This window comes from Misgurnus anguillicaudatus, chromosome 9 (genome assembly GCF_027580225.2).
Source record: "Misgurnus anguillicaudatus chromosome 9, ASM2758022v2, whole genome shotgun sequence".
Classification (NCBI taxonomy): Eukaryota; Metazoa; Chordata; class Actinopteri; order Cypriniformes; family Cobitidae; genus Misgurnus; species Misgurnus anguillicaudatus.
The window spans coordinates 8,854,254-8,866,720 of NC_073345.2; the positions used below are offsets into that span (position 1 = coordinate 8,854,254).

The following is a 12,467-nucleotide window of genomic DNA, read 5'->3' on the forward strand; positions in this document are numbered from 1 at the left end:
ATCTGATTCGTCTGTCCTGCCCGACTCATCTGATTCGTCTGTCCTGCCCGATTCACCTGTCCCGTCTGTCCTGCCCGATTCACCTGTCTTGTCTGATTCATCTGATTCGTCTGTCCTGCCCGATTCACCTGTCTTGTCTGATTCACCTGGCTCAACTGACTATTCTGATTCATCTGGTCCACCACCTGGGACATCGCCACCCTGGGCTTTGGGAGCTTTCCCAAGTTTTTTTTGGGGGGGGGTAGTACCCGGACACAGGGAGGAGGCAGAGGACACCAAGGCTGAGGCCGAAGTGTGCTCTGACCCTTCCTCTCCCTGTGACCCAGGTCCAAGCCTGCCCCATGACCCAGGTCCAAGCCTGCCCCATGACCCAGGTCCAAGCCTGCCCCATGACCCAGGTCCAAGCCTGCCCCATGACCCAGGTCCAAGCCTGCCCCATGACCCAGGTCCTAGCCTGCCCCATGACCCAGGTCCTAGCCTGCCCCATGACCCAGGTCCTAGCCTGCCCCATGACCCAGGCCCGCATCTGCCCCATGTTCCTGGACCATCCTGGCCATATGACCCAGGACCTCTCCTGAACTGCCCTGCCTTCGCCAAGAGGTCCTGGCCCGCCCGCCCACCCTCTATTGGACTTTATTATGTGTATGTTGGGCTCCGGGAGTCGCCCTTTAGAGGGGGGGTTCTGTAAGGTTTTGTTCTGTGTTTTCTGTATTCTGTGTATTTTTGTATTTTGGACTTTTATTTTGACATCCTGTTCTGTTCTGGCTTTTATTTTGAAATACATCCTGCCATGTTTCACTTCACACTTCCTGTCTGTTTGTATAAAGCCACTTCCTGTACTCCAGTTCAATGCGGATTATTACATCGCCACATTCTGTTTATCTGCCTGTATTCTGTTTATCCTGTTTGATCTGTTATCTGTATCTGTTCCTGTTTTGACCTGTGCCTGTTTCTGGATTTTGATTGTTACTCAGCCTGCCCTGAACCTAGCCTGATATTTGGATTACGATTATTGGATTTACCCTGTATGGATTTGTTTGCTGGCCCTTCTTGGGATTTTACAATAAACACCTTTTGCATATGGATTCTCACCTTCATCGCTTTCTTTAAAGCACTCCGTTACATATGACATCCGTGCCTTGCACTTAACAGCTCATGCGCTCGCACAGCAGCTCCCGTTCTGCAATTAATGCAACAAACTACATAAAGACTAAACGTCTCTATACAGACGCTTACAGCGTTAATCCGAATATCGTGTTCCTACCTCACTATGGTGCTTCAGGATCACAAACACCGACCGGAAGAAACAGAACAGTCAACACAGCAGGAAGTGACGCACCCTGACAGCCTTTACGCTATTTATAGACAACACGGAACACGTATACCACGCCCCATCATTATCACTCGGTCACATCATGTTTTCATTATGACAGTTTCTATAAAATAAAATATAAAATTCTGACCTGAGAAATGTACCAAAGCTACTGAGAAAAACTGTAATCTTTATTTTTAGTCTTTTAGTCATATAGGAGCTTTGTGTAAATATTGTTTGCCAATAAGAAAAGCTATCTGCACTTAGTTTGAATAGACACTCAGAATAAATAAATATAATTTAACCAAAATTTGTGTTGCTCTTATAATCCTTTGAATTTAGGGGGTGCTTCAGCACCATCAGGCAGAGATGTTCACAAGTCTCTGAGCTCGACTCCGAGTCAAGTCTGAAGTCTTTGAGCTTGAGTCCGAGTCAAGTCTGAAGTCTTTGAGCTTGAGTCCAAGTCAAGTCTAAAGTCTCTGGGCTCGAGTCCAAGTCAAGTCTCAAGTCTCGTTGTAACAAATAAAACTCTAATAACAAATAAAGAAATTATAAACATTTATAAAAAAGAACAAAGTTGCACATTAAGTAAGGTCTAAAATTAGCATTAGGTACAGAAATTAAATTAAATGGATAATAACACTGTCTTCATTGTACAAATTAAATATTATTATTATATTTTTGAGCAATAGACGTGATTTTCTGTTTGTCTTGGGTTGTTTGATTAACATAAATGACACAGACTTAAGTAGGTTAATTGTGGTTACTGTCTTTTTATTAAGAACAAATAAGCCCAGATTGGTTTCTGACTGGTTTCTTAAGACAGAAACAAAAATGTTTTTATTAGAAAAATAATACTGTGAGATCATTTTGTGTGTGGGTGCCCTGTCAAGAAAAGAAAGATTTTATGTTGGCTTAACTTTTGAAACACTTCTCTCTGTATGTGCACTACTAAGGGGACTGAAACGCGTGTTCAAACACAGGTGGAGCGCTTCAGGAAGAAGATGCAGCAGTCGCTTCACATAAAAACGTTACATTGTTTTTCATTGCTCTATTCAGCAGATGTATGTTACTGGACTACAGTATGACACAAAGTAGCGCAACTCTGGACCTGACTGGAGCTGGACCGGACACACTTAACCGCATGTGCGTACAGAAATCTGCTCAATTGAGCGCCTTTTTGCGGTTAAATTGTTTAACCATTTAAACAATTGCAAGCCTTAGAAACAAGTTAATGATAAACTTACCCTATTTAAATTGCATATTAATCCGCGAATCGCATGCGAGCCGAACCGCGGATCCGTCACAGCACTACCCAAAGCTTCAGATGAGTGGGACAGCAGCAGCCGGTGCATTCGATTCGCGGCCGAGCGCGCGGAGCAGATACGTCACGTGTTACGTCGTGGGCAGGTTGTATGTAATAGAGGGAGGGGTATGACAGCGAGCTCATCAGACGTTTCCTAAAAATAAACATTGTTCACGAGTCGCGCGGCTCGAGTCGAGTCTGAAGTCTTTGAGGGTCGAGTCTCAAGTCGAGTCTGAAGTCACTGTGTGTGCGACTTAAGTCGCACTCGAGTCCGAGTCTCAAACTCGAGTCCCCATCTCTGCCATCAGGACCCCTACTTCCCACCCCACTGTGAAAATGTAACTGCAATTAAATGAAAAATGTATATTTGTAATGCAAAATTCTAAAATAAACACTTACTAACAAAAATATATATATTTTATTTGTTTAATCTGCATGTCATTTGACCATTGCAAAACACTCGTGCAAAACCCCAGAAAACTCTTGCACAGATACATTTGAACTAATAAAGGTAATGAATAAAAGGGATGGAAAATACATATTTTTGAAGTTTAGCATGCAAATGTGCTATTAAATTATTGAAATATTTACTTAAAATCCAAATTAGAAATTTAGGTCAAGGGGTTTGGCTGACAAAAAGGTTTGAAAACCTCTGGCCTAGGCAATACAACAAGCTTATTCCATTAGCATGACACTAGGATCACTAAAACAAGTCAATTGTGTAAATTAAATGATGCACATAGTGAATCTGAACAAAGTAAATAACCCTCTATTTTCATTCCATACTGTAAATAAGGAATTTGGAACAGTTTTGTGTTTATTGTTGACTCAACTACACCTGTTTATACCCAACCTGCTGTAATGGCTTAAAATAAAATTCAACAATATTCTGGAGAAAAGACAGTTTATAATAATCATATATATTTAATTTTTCATAATACATCACATTATAATATTGACTTGTAACATTTATAAATTATTATGAAAATAAATTATGAACTTTCTTTTTTCTACAACAAATTTTAACAATATTTTGTTTCAGCTCTTTGTTCTGTAAACCATACACCAAAGGATTTAATCCTGGTGGTATGATGTGCAGCATTATACCAGCTAGTTTCCTGCTTTCAGAGTATTCAGGAAAGCGGTGCAGATATATAAAAATGCCTGCGCATACACAAATGATTAAATAAACAGCTAAATGCGTACTGCAGGTTTTTATGGCTTTGCTGTTAAGTGCTTTGCTTTTTCTGGTAATGCATACAGTAGCAATCCTGACATATGTTATAAATATATACAATACTGACAGAAAGCCTACAATCGCAGTATAAACAATACCACACATATTGTTAACAGACACATCTTCACAGGACAGTTTAAACAGTGATGCATTGTCACAGAAAGGATTTTCAATTTTATATCTGCAGCGAGATAGACGAACAGTGAGGCTTAACATGACTGTCACTACAACTATTGCCGACCCCCAGGCTGATGCTGATAATTTAATTACAATTTTGTTTGTCATTATAGCTGAATATCGTAATGGATTACATATAGCTACGTATCGATCAAAGGCCATTATCATTAACACATAGTGGCTTGCTGCAACAAATATGTGCACAAAATAAGCTTGAATAACACACTCCACATATGTAATATATCGCTCTGAGGTTTCCTTTAAAATATCATTCAGTAATCGTGGAAACATAACAGTTGCTCCTAGTATATCATTCAGTGGTAGATTACAATACAGAAGGTGCATAGGGTCATGCAGATTCTTTTCTGTTGAGATCAGAAATAAAAGTCCAATGTTTGATACCATTGCAAACACATAGGCTACTAAAATCACAATGAAAACAGGATAGGAGGATTGGCGTGTAATGTTGAGTCCCTCTACTAAGAGAATTGTGTGGCTGAATGTCAGGTTGTCCATCTGCTGCTTAACATAAAACCTAAAAAACAAAGTAACCAGACATGTAACTTAAATTTGTAATGTAAATGTATTTAATATCATTGCTGTGAGTATAATGCATGTAACAATTGTTTCCCAATTTTTTATGTACCATATGGTTAGAATATTTACAGTATACTGTATTGCTTGCAGTCCTACTCAATACAATCTAAATAATTTGTTATTTTTCTAAACACTTCATCCAGTAAATTCAATAAAACAATCAAAATATGTTTTGATTTATCAAGAGTGCCAGGTGTAAAGAAGCAACACTCTGTTGCTTTCTTAAACAGCATCTTACCTTAAAATCTTTATAAGGATTTGGCTTGCACTTTCTGAACAAAAGTTTATTGACCAATGCATTTATATGTGTTTCGGTGACCTTGTCATTGCACCATTAGGGAATACCGATTGATTGTGAGGCTAATGGTGAATGCATCATGCCCATGCCTACTCCTAGGCACTTACATGACACTGCCTGGAAAAACGTAGCCAGTCATTTTTTGCCTATTTATTGTTTTCTACGTAAAATAATCCTACATAATGTAAAGAACATTCTGTGAAAATATAACCATCTTTAATATTATCTGAGTGGCCATTCCAAAGATTGAAATCAATGTGAAATCAACAATTAAATGATGAGACTTTAGTAAGTATTTATTACAATGTCAGAAATTAAGGTACAAAAGTTGAAAGTTTTTGTCACTTTTAAAGAGGTCAGATATGTACCTTTGACCAGTGGTGGCCGGTGACTGCTTTTCTGAGGGAAGCGAATTCAAAATGTGTGTTCTGAGCATAGACTGTAAAAAAAGATGGACGACGCCTGTTCGCTCTCTTCCATTGGTGAAAAGTGAAGCTGTCAGTGTCCCGATACAGCACTGACATCTTGGGTCTTGAGTCTGCGCAGTAGTGATTTCAGGACCAGTCATGCTCAGTAGTGAGCAGGAGGTAAAACTGCGAAATCAATGCGCATATAACAGCTGTCTATCATGACGTGACACCACCATTTTATAGCATTAAACGACAAGTTCGGTATTTTACACATAAAGCCCTGTTTTCGGATTGTTTGTGATGAGGTGGAACGGTTTTGACTGAAATTTGGGCGTGATGCTGGCCCGAGAGTTTTCGGGTGTTTGTTGTATCACCTCCCACCCCCACAGGGGCTGCGTAGGTGCACAGGAGCAATCCTTCCTAAAATGCATTAAACTTTCATTTACAAAGACATGAAACTCACCGAGTGGTCAGGGGTGTTCACTGATATGCTCACACAAAAATCGCTGCAAAAGATGCTTTCCAACAGGTTTTATCGTAGTTTTCGTCCAACTCCATTGACTTGTATTAGATGTGCTGTGAGGTTCGGTATTACTCCGCCGCTGGGAACATTGTTTGTATTCTTGCAATTGGCGAAGGCGGATTATTGCCACCAACTGGGCTGGAGTGTCTTATTCAAGCTCTCAACAGAAGAATATACGGGTGTGAGGCGTTTGAAAAAATAGGTCCACAAGTTTACAACAAATGCTAAAACACCTGTTGGAAAGCATCTTTTGCAGCAATTTTTGTGTGAACATATCAGTGAACACCCCTGACCGCTCGGTGAGTTTCACGTCTTTGTAAACGAAAGTTTAATGCATTTTAGGACGGATTATTCCAGTGCACCTATGCAGCAATTGTAGAGGTAGTGGGTGGATACAACAGAAAACGAAAATTCTCGGGCCAGCATCATATGTCCAAATTTCAGTAAAAACCGTTCTATTTCATCATAAACAATCTGAAAACAGGGCTTTGAGTGCAAAATACCGAACTTGTCCTTTAAATAACTAACTAAAAACAAACTTATTTTAAAAACAAACACTTGAATTAACACCGTGATAAAAACTACAGTAAATGACACAAACCAGCTTTGGAAAAAAGATAACTGAAGTGTAATTAAATTGTTAAGTTGGTCTCAAGTCCCATTGAATAACATGGGGATCGGGGTTTATGACCTATACTTGGACCAGTCACTGGGGGGGGCGATCGAGGCATTTAGGCCTTGTGCGGCACGCTTGGTTCTGAGTCTCATGTGTGTTTCTCATCATGTCGAAATCTGTGTTCGTTGCATCATGTTAACTCTTTCGCCGCCAGCGTTTTTAAAAAAAGTTGGCAGCCAGCGCCAGTGTTTTTCATGATTTTCACAAAAGTTTAATTCCTTCCAGAAAATGTTCTTCTTTAAATATATAAACATACAATATATCAAATGAAAGAACAGACCCTCTGCTTTAAAGAAAAAAACTTTCATCCTACCTTCAGTTGTTCTTTTGTAATCAGCTTTTGAATATGGGTAGGTTTCTGCAAAACACCACATTTTGAGCAAAAAGCTGAGATAATTTCATTTCGTGATGGACTTTTCATAGAGTTCCTATTCAGAGCGATCTTTAAAACAGACATGGACATGCAGCTGCTTGCCATAGGGCAATACTTCCGGGTTTAAAAAGTTGCGGAAGGGCGCCACCTGGTGGATAATAGCGGTAATGCGGAAATACTCATCATTGGCAGGGAAGTGTTTTCTCTTGATTGACGAGATATCTCGTCAATGAAGAGAAAACGCTATCTTGTCAATGGCGGCGAAAGAGTTAACCATGTGCATCATGGGTCTTGTCAAAATACATGCCTGCTGCACATGCGTCGAAAGGGTTTATGATAAAAAGGAAGCTCACGTTCACAAAATGTTGGCAAGACACTAACTTAAAGGGTTAATTCACCCCAAAATGTTATTTTTTATAAATCACTTACCCCTGTGTCGTTCTAAACCACCAAGTGCTCCAATTGTCTTCATAAAACATTTTAGATATTTTTGATAAAAACCAGGAGGCTTTTGTCTGTTCATTGACTTCAGTTAGTTTCACAATTCGTTTCCCCAGAAAAGAATGAAAGACATCTTAAATGAATGAAAGACATCTTAAATAATAAATTACAATCTTTTGTGGGGCTGGGCAGAAATTTCTGAGGAAATTTTTGTACTGTACCTGAGGTTCTGATATTATACAAAATATGCAATCTGTATTCTTTGCGGAGAATAGCCTACTCACTGGCATAGATCACTGTTCGTGACCGGGAAGGAGCTGTGTTTGGCAGAAGAGAGGTTGCTGAGAGCAGCGGAGACAGATAGTGGTGGTGTTTGTGTGGAGAAAAGTGGAGACTTTGGCTATATTTTTGTGTGAATCATCTTTTCTGCTTCTCGGATGTAGATATGTTTCAAATGCTTCGTGCTTTTGTTAATGTACCACACTTACTCGCAGCAGCTCTGCTTGCTATAAAACTTTCAGTGTTGAGCTATGCGAGCATATCGTCGCTGTCCGATGAAAAACACGTATGTCCATTTTGCAGATTTTGGGATTTTTCGACAGATTGAAATTCCAGGTTCATTTCCGTATACAGTATGCTTCACATATCTAAATGGCCAATGAAAAGTTGTGAAATCATGTCATCTGATTTTCACGTATATATATGGTGTCAAAGCTGTCAATCATGCCGCGTATCTCCCGTCCGGTGGAAGCATCTTGCCGGTCTCGTGAAGTTTCATCGAAGCTCAGCACTGGATAGCTGAATAAACATAGCCTGGTGAGACAGTGACTTTCCTTCATCGAGGTAAACGTTTCCCCCCTGACGCCAGACGTACATCTAGGAGTGACAAAATTACTGTAGGATTGTGCAAACAAAGTATCTGTCTAGCATTACCATGTCAGTGTATTGATTCATTGTCCCTTCATAGTTTGCAAGAGACATTTAATAAATGTATAATTAATATTAAATTAACTAAGCGTATTTAATAAACTAAGACGTAGGCTATTTAATAAACTGAGCGTATTCATCTGTCAATATGAATTGCGACTTGGGCATTCTAATTAATGATCGGAAGAACGTGTATCGACCACCGTTACTGTAAAATATGCACATATGTCCATTTAAACTCAATTTTGGTCAAATGTGGATTATATCATTACACTGGCAAGAATCTGGCAAGATGCCGTACCAAGTATGACAACGCTACATTCAACTGCTTTTGAAATACGTACAGTGTTTTTTTCACTTCCTGAAAAGTAACCGTTTTGGACATACGTGAGTTTCATCGGGCAGCGATGATATGCGGTAGTGCATGGAATGATCCACTCTAAACTATAATGGGGGGCGCATTCATGCAGATGTAATAATACCGTTAAAACTTTTTATAGGAATATATTGAAAAACACAAAAGATGATTAAACAAAATTTAGATAGGCTTCTGGAAATCTTGATGAGTATCAAGGGCAAAAAGTGGCAGCTCACTACGAACCCCCCCTACGTTTTGGGGCCCCTTGGTAGCTTGGAGCCCAATGCAGTTGCCGACCTTTGCCTAATGGGTAAGTCCGCCCCTGTTTACAATGCTTGCATATTGCTTTGTAAAAAAGCAGAAGAAAACATTGGCAATTTATTTATTTATTTGTATTGATTTTGCATTTACCCATTTGCCCTGTATGTAACTATAGTTTAAATGTCAAGAAAAATGTGTAAGATGATAAAATGTATTACAGTATACTGTCAGTTGGGATGTTTTACGGTATAAGCTGCCGAGAGAATGACAGTAGGCAAGTTTTAATAGAAGTTTATTTTACACTGGATAAAATGCATTTCATGATAGTTATATGTATCTTGTAAATTCTGTTTCTGACATTTACAATTTACATGTTTGACAGAAGCCTTCATGAAAAGTGACTTACGTACATGTATCATTATGTTTGTTCCCTGGAATCAAACCATGACCTTTGCAATATCCACTGAGCCAGAAAAACACAAGAATCTTAATAGCATTTATGCATTATTTTCCACATGTATTTTATAACAACCTGTTATATCTACACTATAACTAGTTTGTGTTTCTATATTAATAGCGTTTTTTTTATTTTAGCTATAAAAGTTTACCTGCGAGCAGAACCGTACAACCTCTTTACATGTTCAAGCAAGTGTTGATCATTGAGTATGTTTGAGTAGAAGGCAATAACATATTAATGCATACGAGTCGGGGTAGCCTTTAATGCAAAGTACCTAAATAAGCATCTGTATTATTTTCTCTTCATATTTTCTGCATTAACACCTCAAATCTTCACACACAAACCTGCAGTATTCCTACCACACTACACTGTCAAAAATAAAGGTACAAAACTGTCACTGGGGAAGTACCCTTTAAAAAAAGGTCATAAAATGTACCATTTAGATACAGTTATATCTTTGAACTGACAATATGTACCTTTGAAGTACTAATTTGCACTTTTTGGGTACAAAGGTGTCCCTTTTTGAAAGGGTACTGTCCCAGTGACAACTTTTGTAAACTATTTCTGAGAGTGTAACTGATAGCTTTGTGACTTATCATTAAAGATTAATTTGATTAAACATTATGGCTTAGTTATTTAATTACACAATAAATATACTTATTTCATACATAAATGTACTTGACATACTTAGCATGTTTATTCAATAAATTAGATTAACTTATGAAGAAATGTATATATCAATAAATACATTTCAGGGCAATTTAGTTTAGAAGACATTTTGTAACACCAGTGTTGTCCTAAAAAGCACATAAATATTTATAAAACTTACTAAAAACCTGTCTAAAGCATCTGCAGTATGCTGATTATAGGGGTACACCCAAGACTTTTTGTAAGATAAGAGGAACTGGTACGTTACAGATTCAACAGATCAATTGCTAACCCTGCAAAAAATACATAAATGTAATTGACTAAGAAGTTTCTTTTTTTCTGCACCAAAATTTAACAAACTTTTGTCGTATCTCTTTAGTTTGTAAGCCATACACTAAAGGATTTAATCCTGGTGGTACAATGTGAAACATTATACTTGCTAGTTTCCTGCTCTCTGAATAGAGAGGAAACCGGTGGAGAAAAATAAAAGTGGACCCAGACACGAGCATGATTAAATAAACAGCTATGTGACTGCTGCATGTTTTTATGGCTTTGCTGTTAAGCGCTTTGTTTTTGCTTTTAATGCATACGGTAGCAATTTTGACGTATGTTATGAGTACAGACAAAATTGAGAAGCTAAATAAAACCACAGTATAAATGAGTCCAAACACATTATTAACTGCCACGCTTTCTTCACAGGACAGTTTAAACAGTGATGCATTGTCACAGAAAGGATTTTCAATTTTATATCTGCAGTGAGACAAACGAATAGTGAGGCTTAACATAATTGTTACCACAAGTACTGCCAATCCCCAGGCTGATGCTGATAGTTTAACCACCATTTTATTGGTCATTATAGCCGTGTATCGCAGTGGATTACATATAGCCACATATCTGTCAAATGCCATTATTATTAGCACATAGTGGCACGCTGCAACAAATATGTGCACAAAATAAGCTTGAACGACACAATCCACATATGTGATATAACGTTCTGATGTTTCTGTTAAAATATCCTGCAGTAAACGTGGTAAAATGACAGTCGTACCTAATATATCATTCAGTGGTAGATTACAAAACAGAAAATGCATAGGGTGCTGCAAATTCTTTTCTGTTGAGATCATAATTATAAGTCCAATGTTTGCTGCCATTATAAAGATATAAACCAAGAGAAGCAGGATGAACACAGGATAAGAAGACTGAGGTGTCACTTTCAGTCCCTCCACCAGCAGAAGGCTGTATTTGAATGTCAGGTTGTCCATTCACGGCTTTTCACAAAACCTATATACAGTAGATGAATGCTGACAGTTATTTGTCTTTATAGGACATGTTTCAATAATTTTTACAGTCCACACTATTTGGCCTATGTCCTTGTAAGCACACATTGCACTACATTGACTAAAAAGCAGATGTTATATTCTTAATTCATGGTAGTTTCTTGGTATTTTCTGCAGGTCTCATAAAGTGACATATACTTACTTCAGAAGTGTCTGTTAGTTGATGTATTCCTTGAAATTTTTAAAGTTGCCTGTGACATTCACAGCCAACTCAATGGTACACAAATTGCACCCCTTTCTGAAGATATGTGTACTGGCCGCACCTTTTAAGTGCTTTTAGAGTGTTTCTATGATACTGTCATCACCCTAGAGGGGTATGATTTCACTTGTTGCCATGATCACAGTCACTCAAATCTGTTAGCGTTACATGTTAAATGTTTAACTTTACACTATTTAAAGATGGTCAATATAAAAGTCAATAACTACAAAAGAAAACTATTTGCCATATCCCTCAAAAACCAATACAAATCAAAATTCTATGTAATTTTAAGACATTATTTTCCAGGACATTTTATGTAACCAATGTTGTGGAATAATTCTACATGGCAACAAACTTATCTCTTCATATTTTATTTAAGATGATAAAGGTTGATAATTTTACAAGATCTTTGGAGCAATAGGTGAATCTCTGTCTGAAAGCTGAATGTGGTTAAGCTAAGTATTTATAGATAAAAACAAAACCTTGTGTGGAACATCACATATTCTTCTATTGTTTGTAAACTTAAGATCATGAATTTTGTTGGTTAACACTCTTGACTCTTACAGACATAAAGACTCCCCTTTATACAACTCCCTCTTTATTTTACTTTAAAAACAGGATGTGTGCCTAAACAAGAAAGAAGAACTTGCACTCAGCAAAAAACTTGTCAGACAGCAAAAACATTTTTTGTCAAAGTGTACATGAACGCTTCTAAGTAAATAAATAGTAATAAAATGTAACAATTATAAAAATTTCCACTACACCAACTGGACCCAAACAAAGAGCATTATTATTTTAAAGTCCCAGTATCCATTATACAGTAATATGAATTAATGTGTTGTGTGTAGATTTTAGCGGGATCTAGTGATAAGATTGCAAATTGCAAACAACAGCTCACCCTTCAATTTCAAAATGCGTACTGTATCTGCC

The 12,467-nt window shown here is 37.8% G+C and overlaps 2 protein-coding genes across 2 annotated transcripts; both read right to left on the minus strand.

Annotated features, from left to right (window-relative positions):
* Positions 1-3,144: 3,144 nt before the first annotated feature.
* On the minus strand, positions 3,145-4,603 carry LOC129424455 (olfactory receptor 8G17-like). Its single transcript, XM_055181129.2, has one exon. It carries the CDS (start codon positions 4,546-4,548, stop codon positions 3,598-3,600), a length of 951 nt encoding a protein of 316 aa, XP_055037104.1. The 5' UTR covers positions 4,549-4,603; the 3' UTR covers positions 3,145-3,597.
* Positions 4,604-9,258: 4,655 nt separating this feature from the next.
* Positions 9,259-11,614, minus strand: LOC129423895 (olfactory receptor 8G17-like). Its single transcript, XM_055180420.2, has 2 exons — positions 11,481-11,614; positions 9,259-11,282 (listed from the first exon to the last, which is right to left on the minus strand). The coding sequence occupies exon 2, from the start codon at positions 11,261-11,263 to the stop codon at positions 10,322-10,324; it is 942 nt and encodes a 313-aa protein (XP_055036395.1). The 5' UTR covers positions 11,264-11,282; positions 11,481-11,614; the 3' UTR covers positions 9,259-10,321.
* Positions 11,615-12,467: the final 853 nt, after the last annotated feature.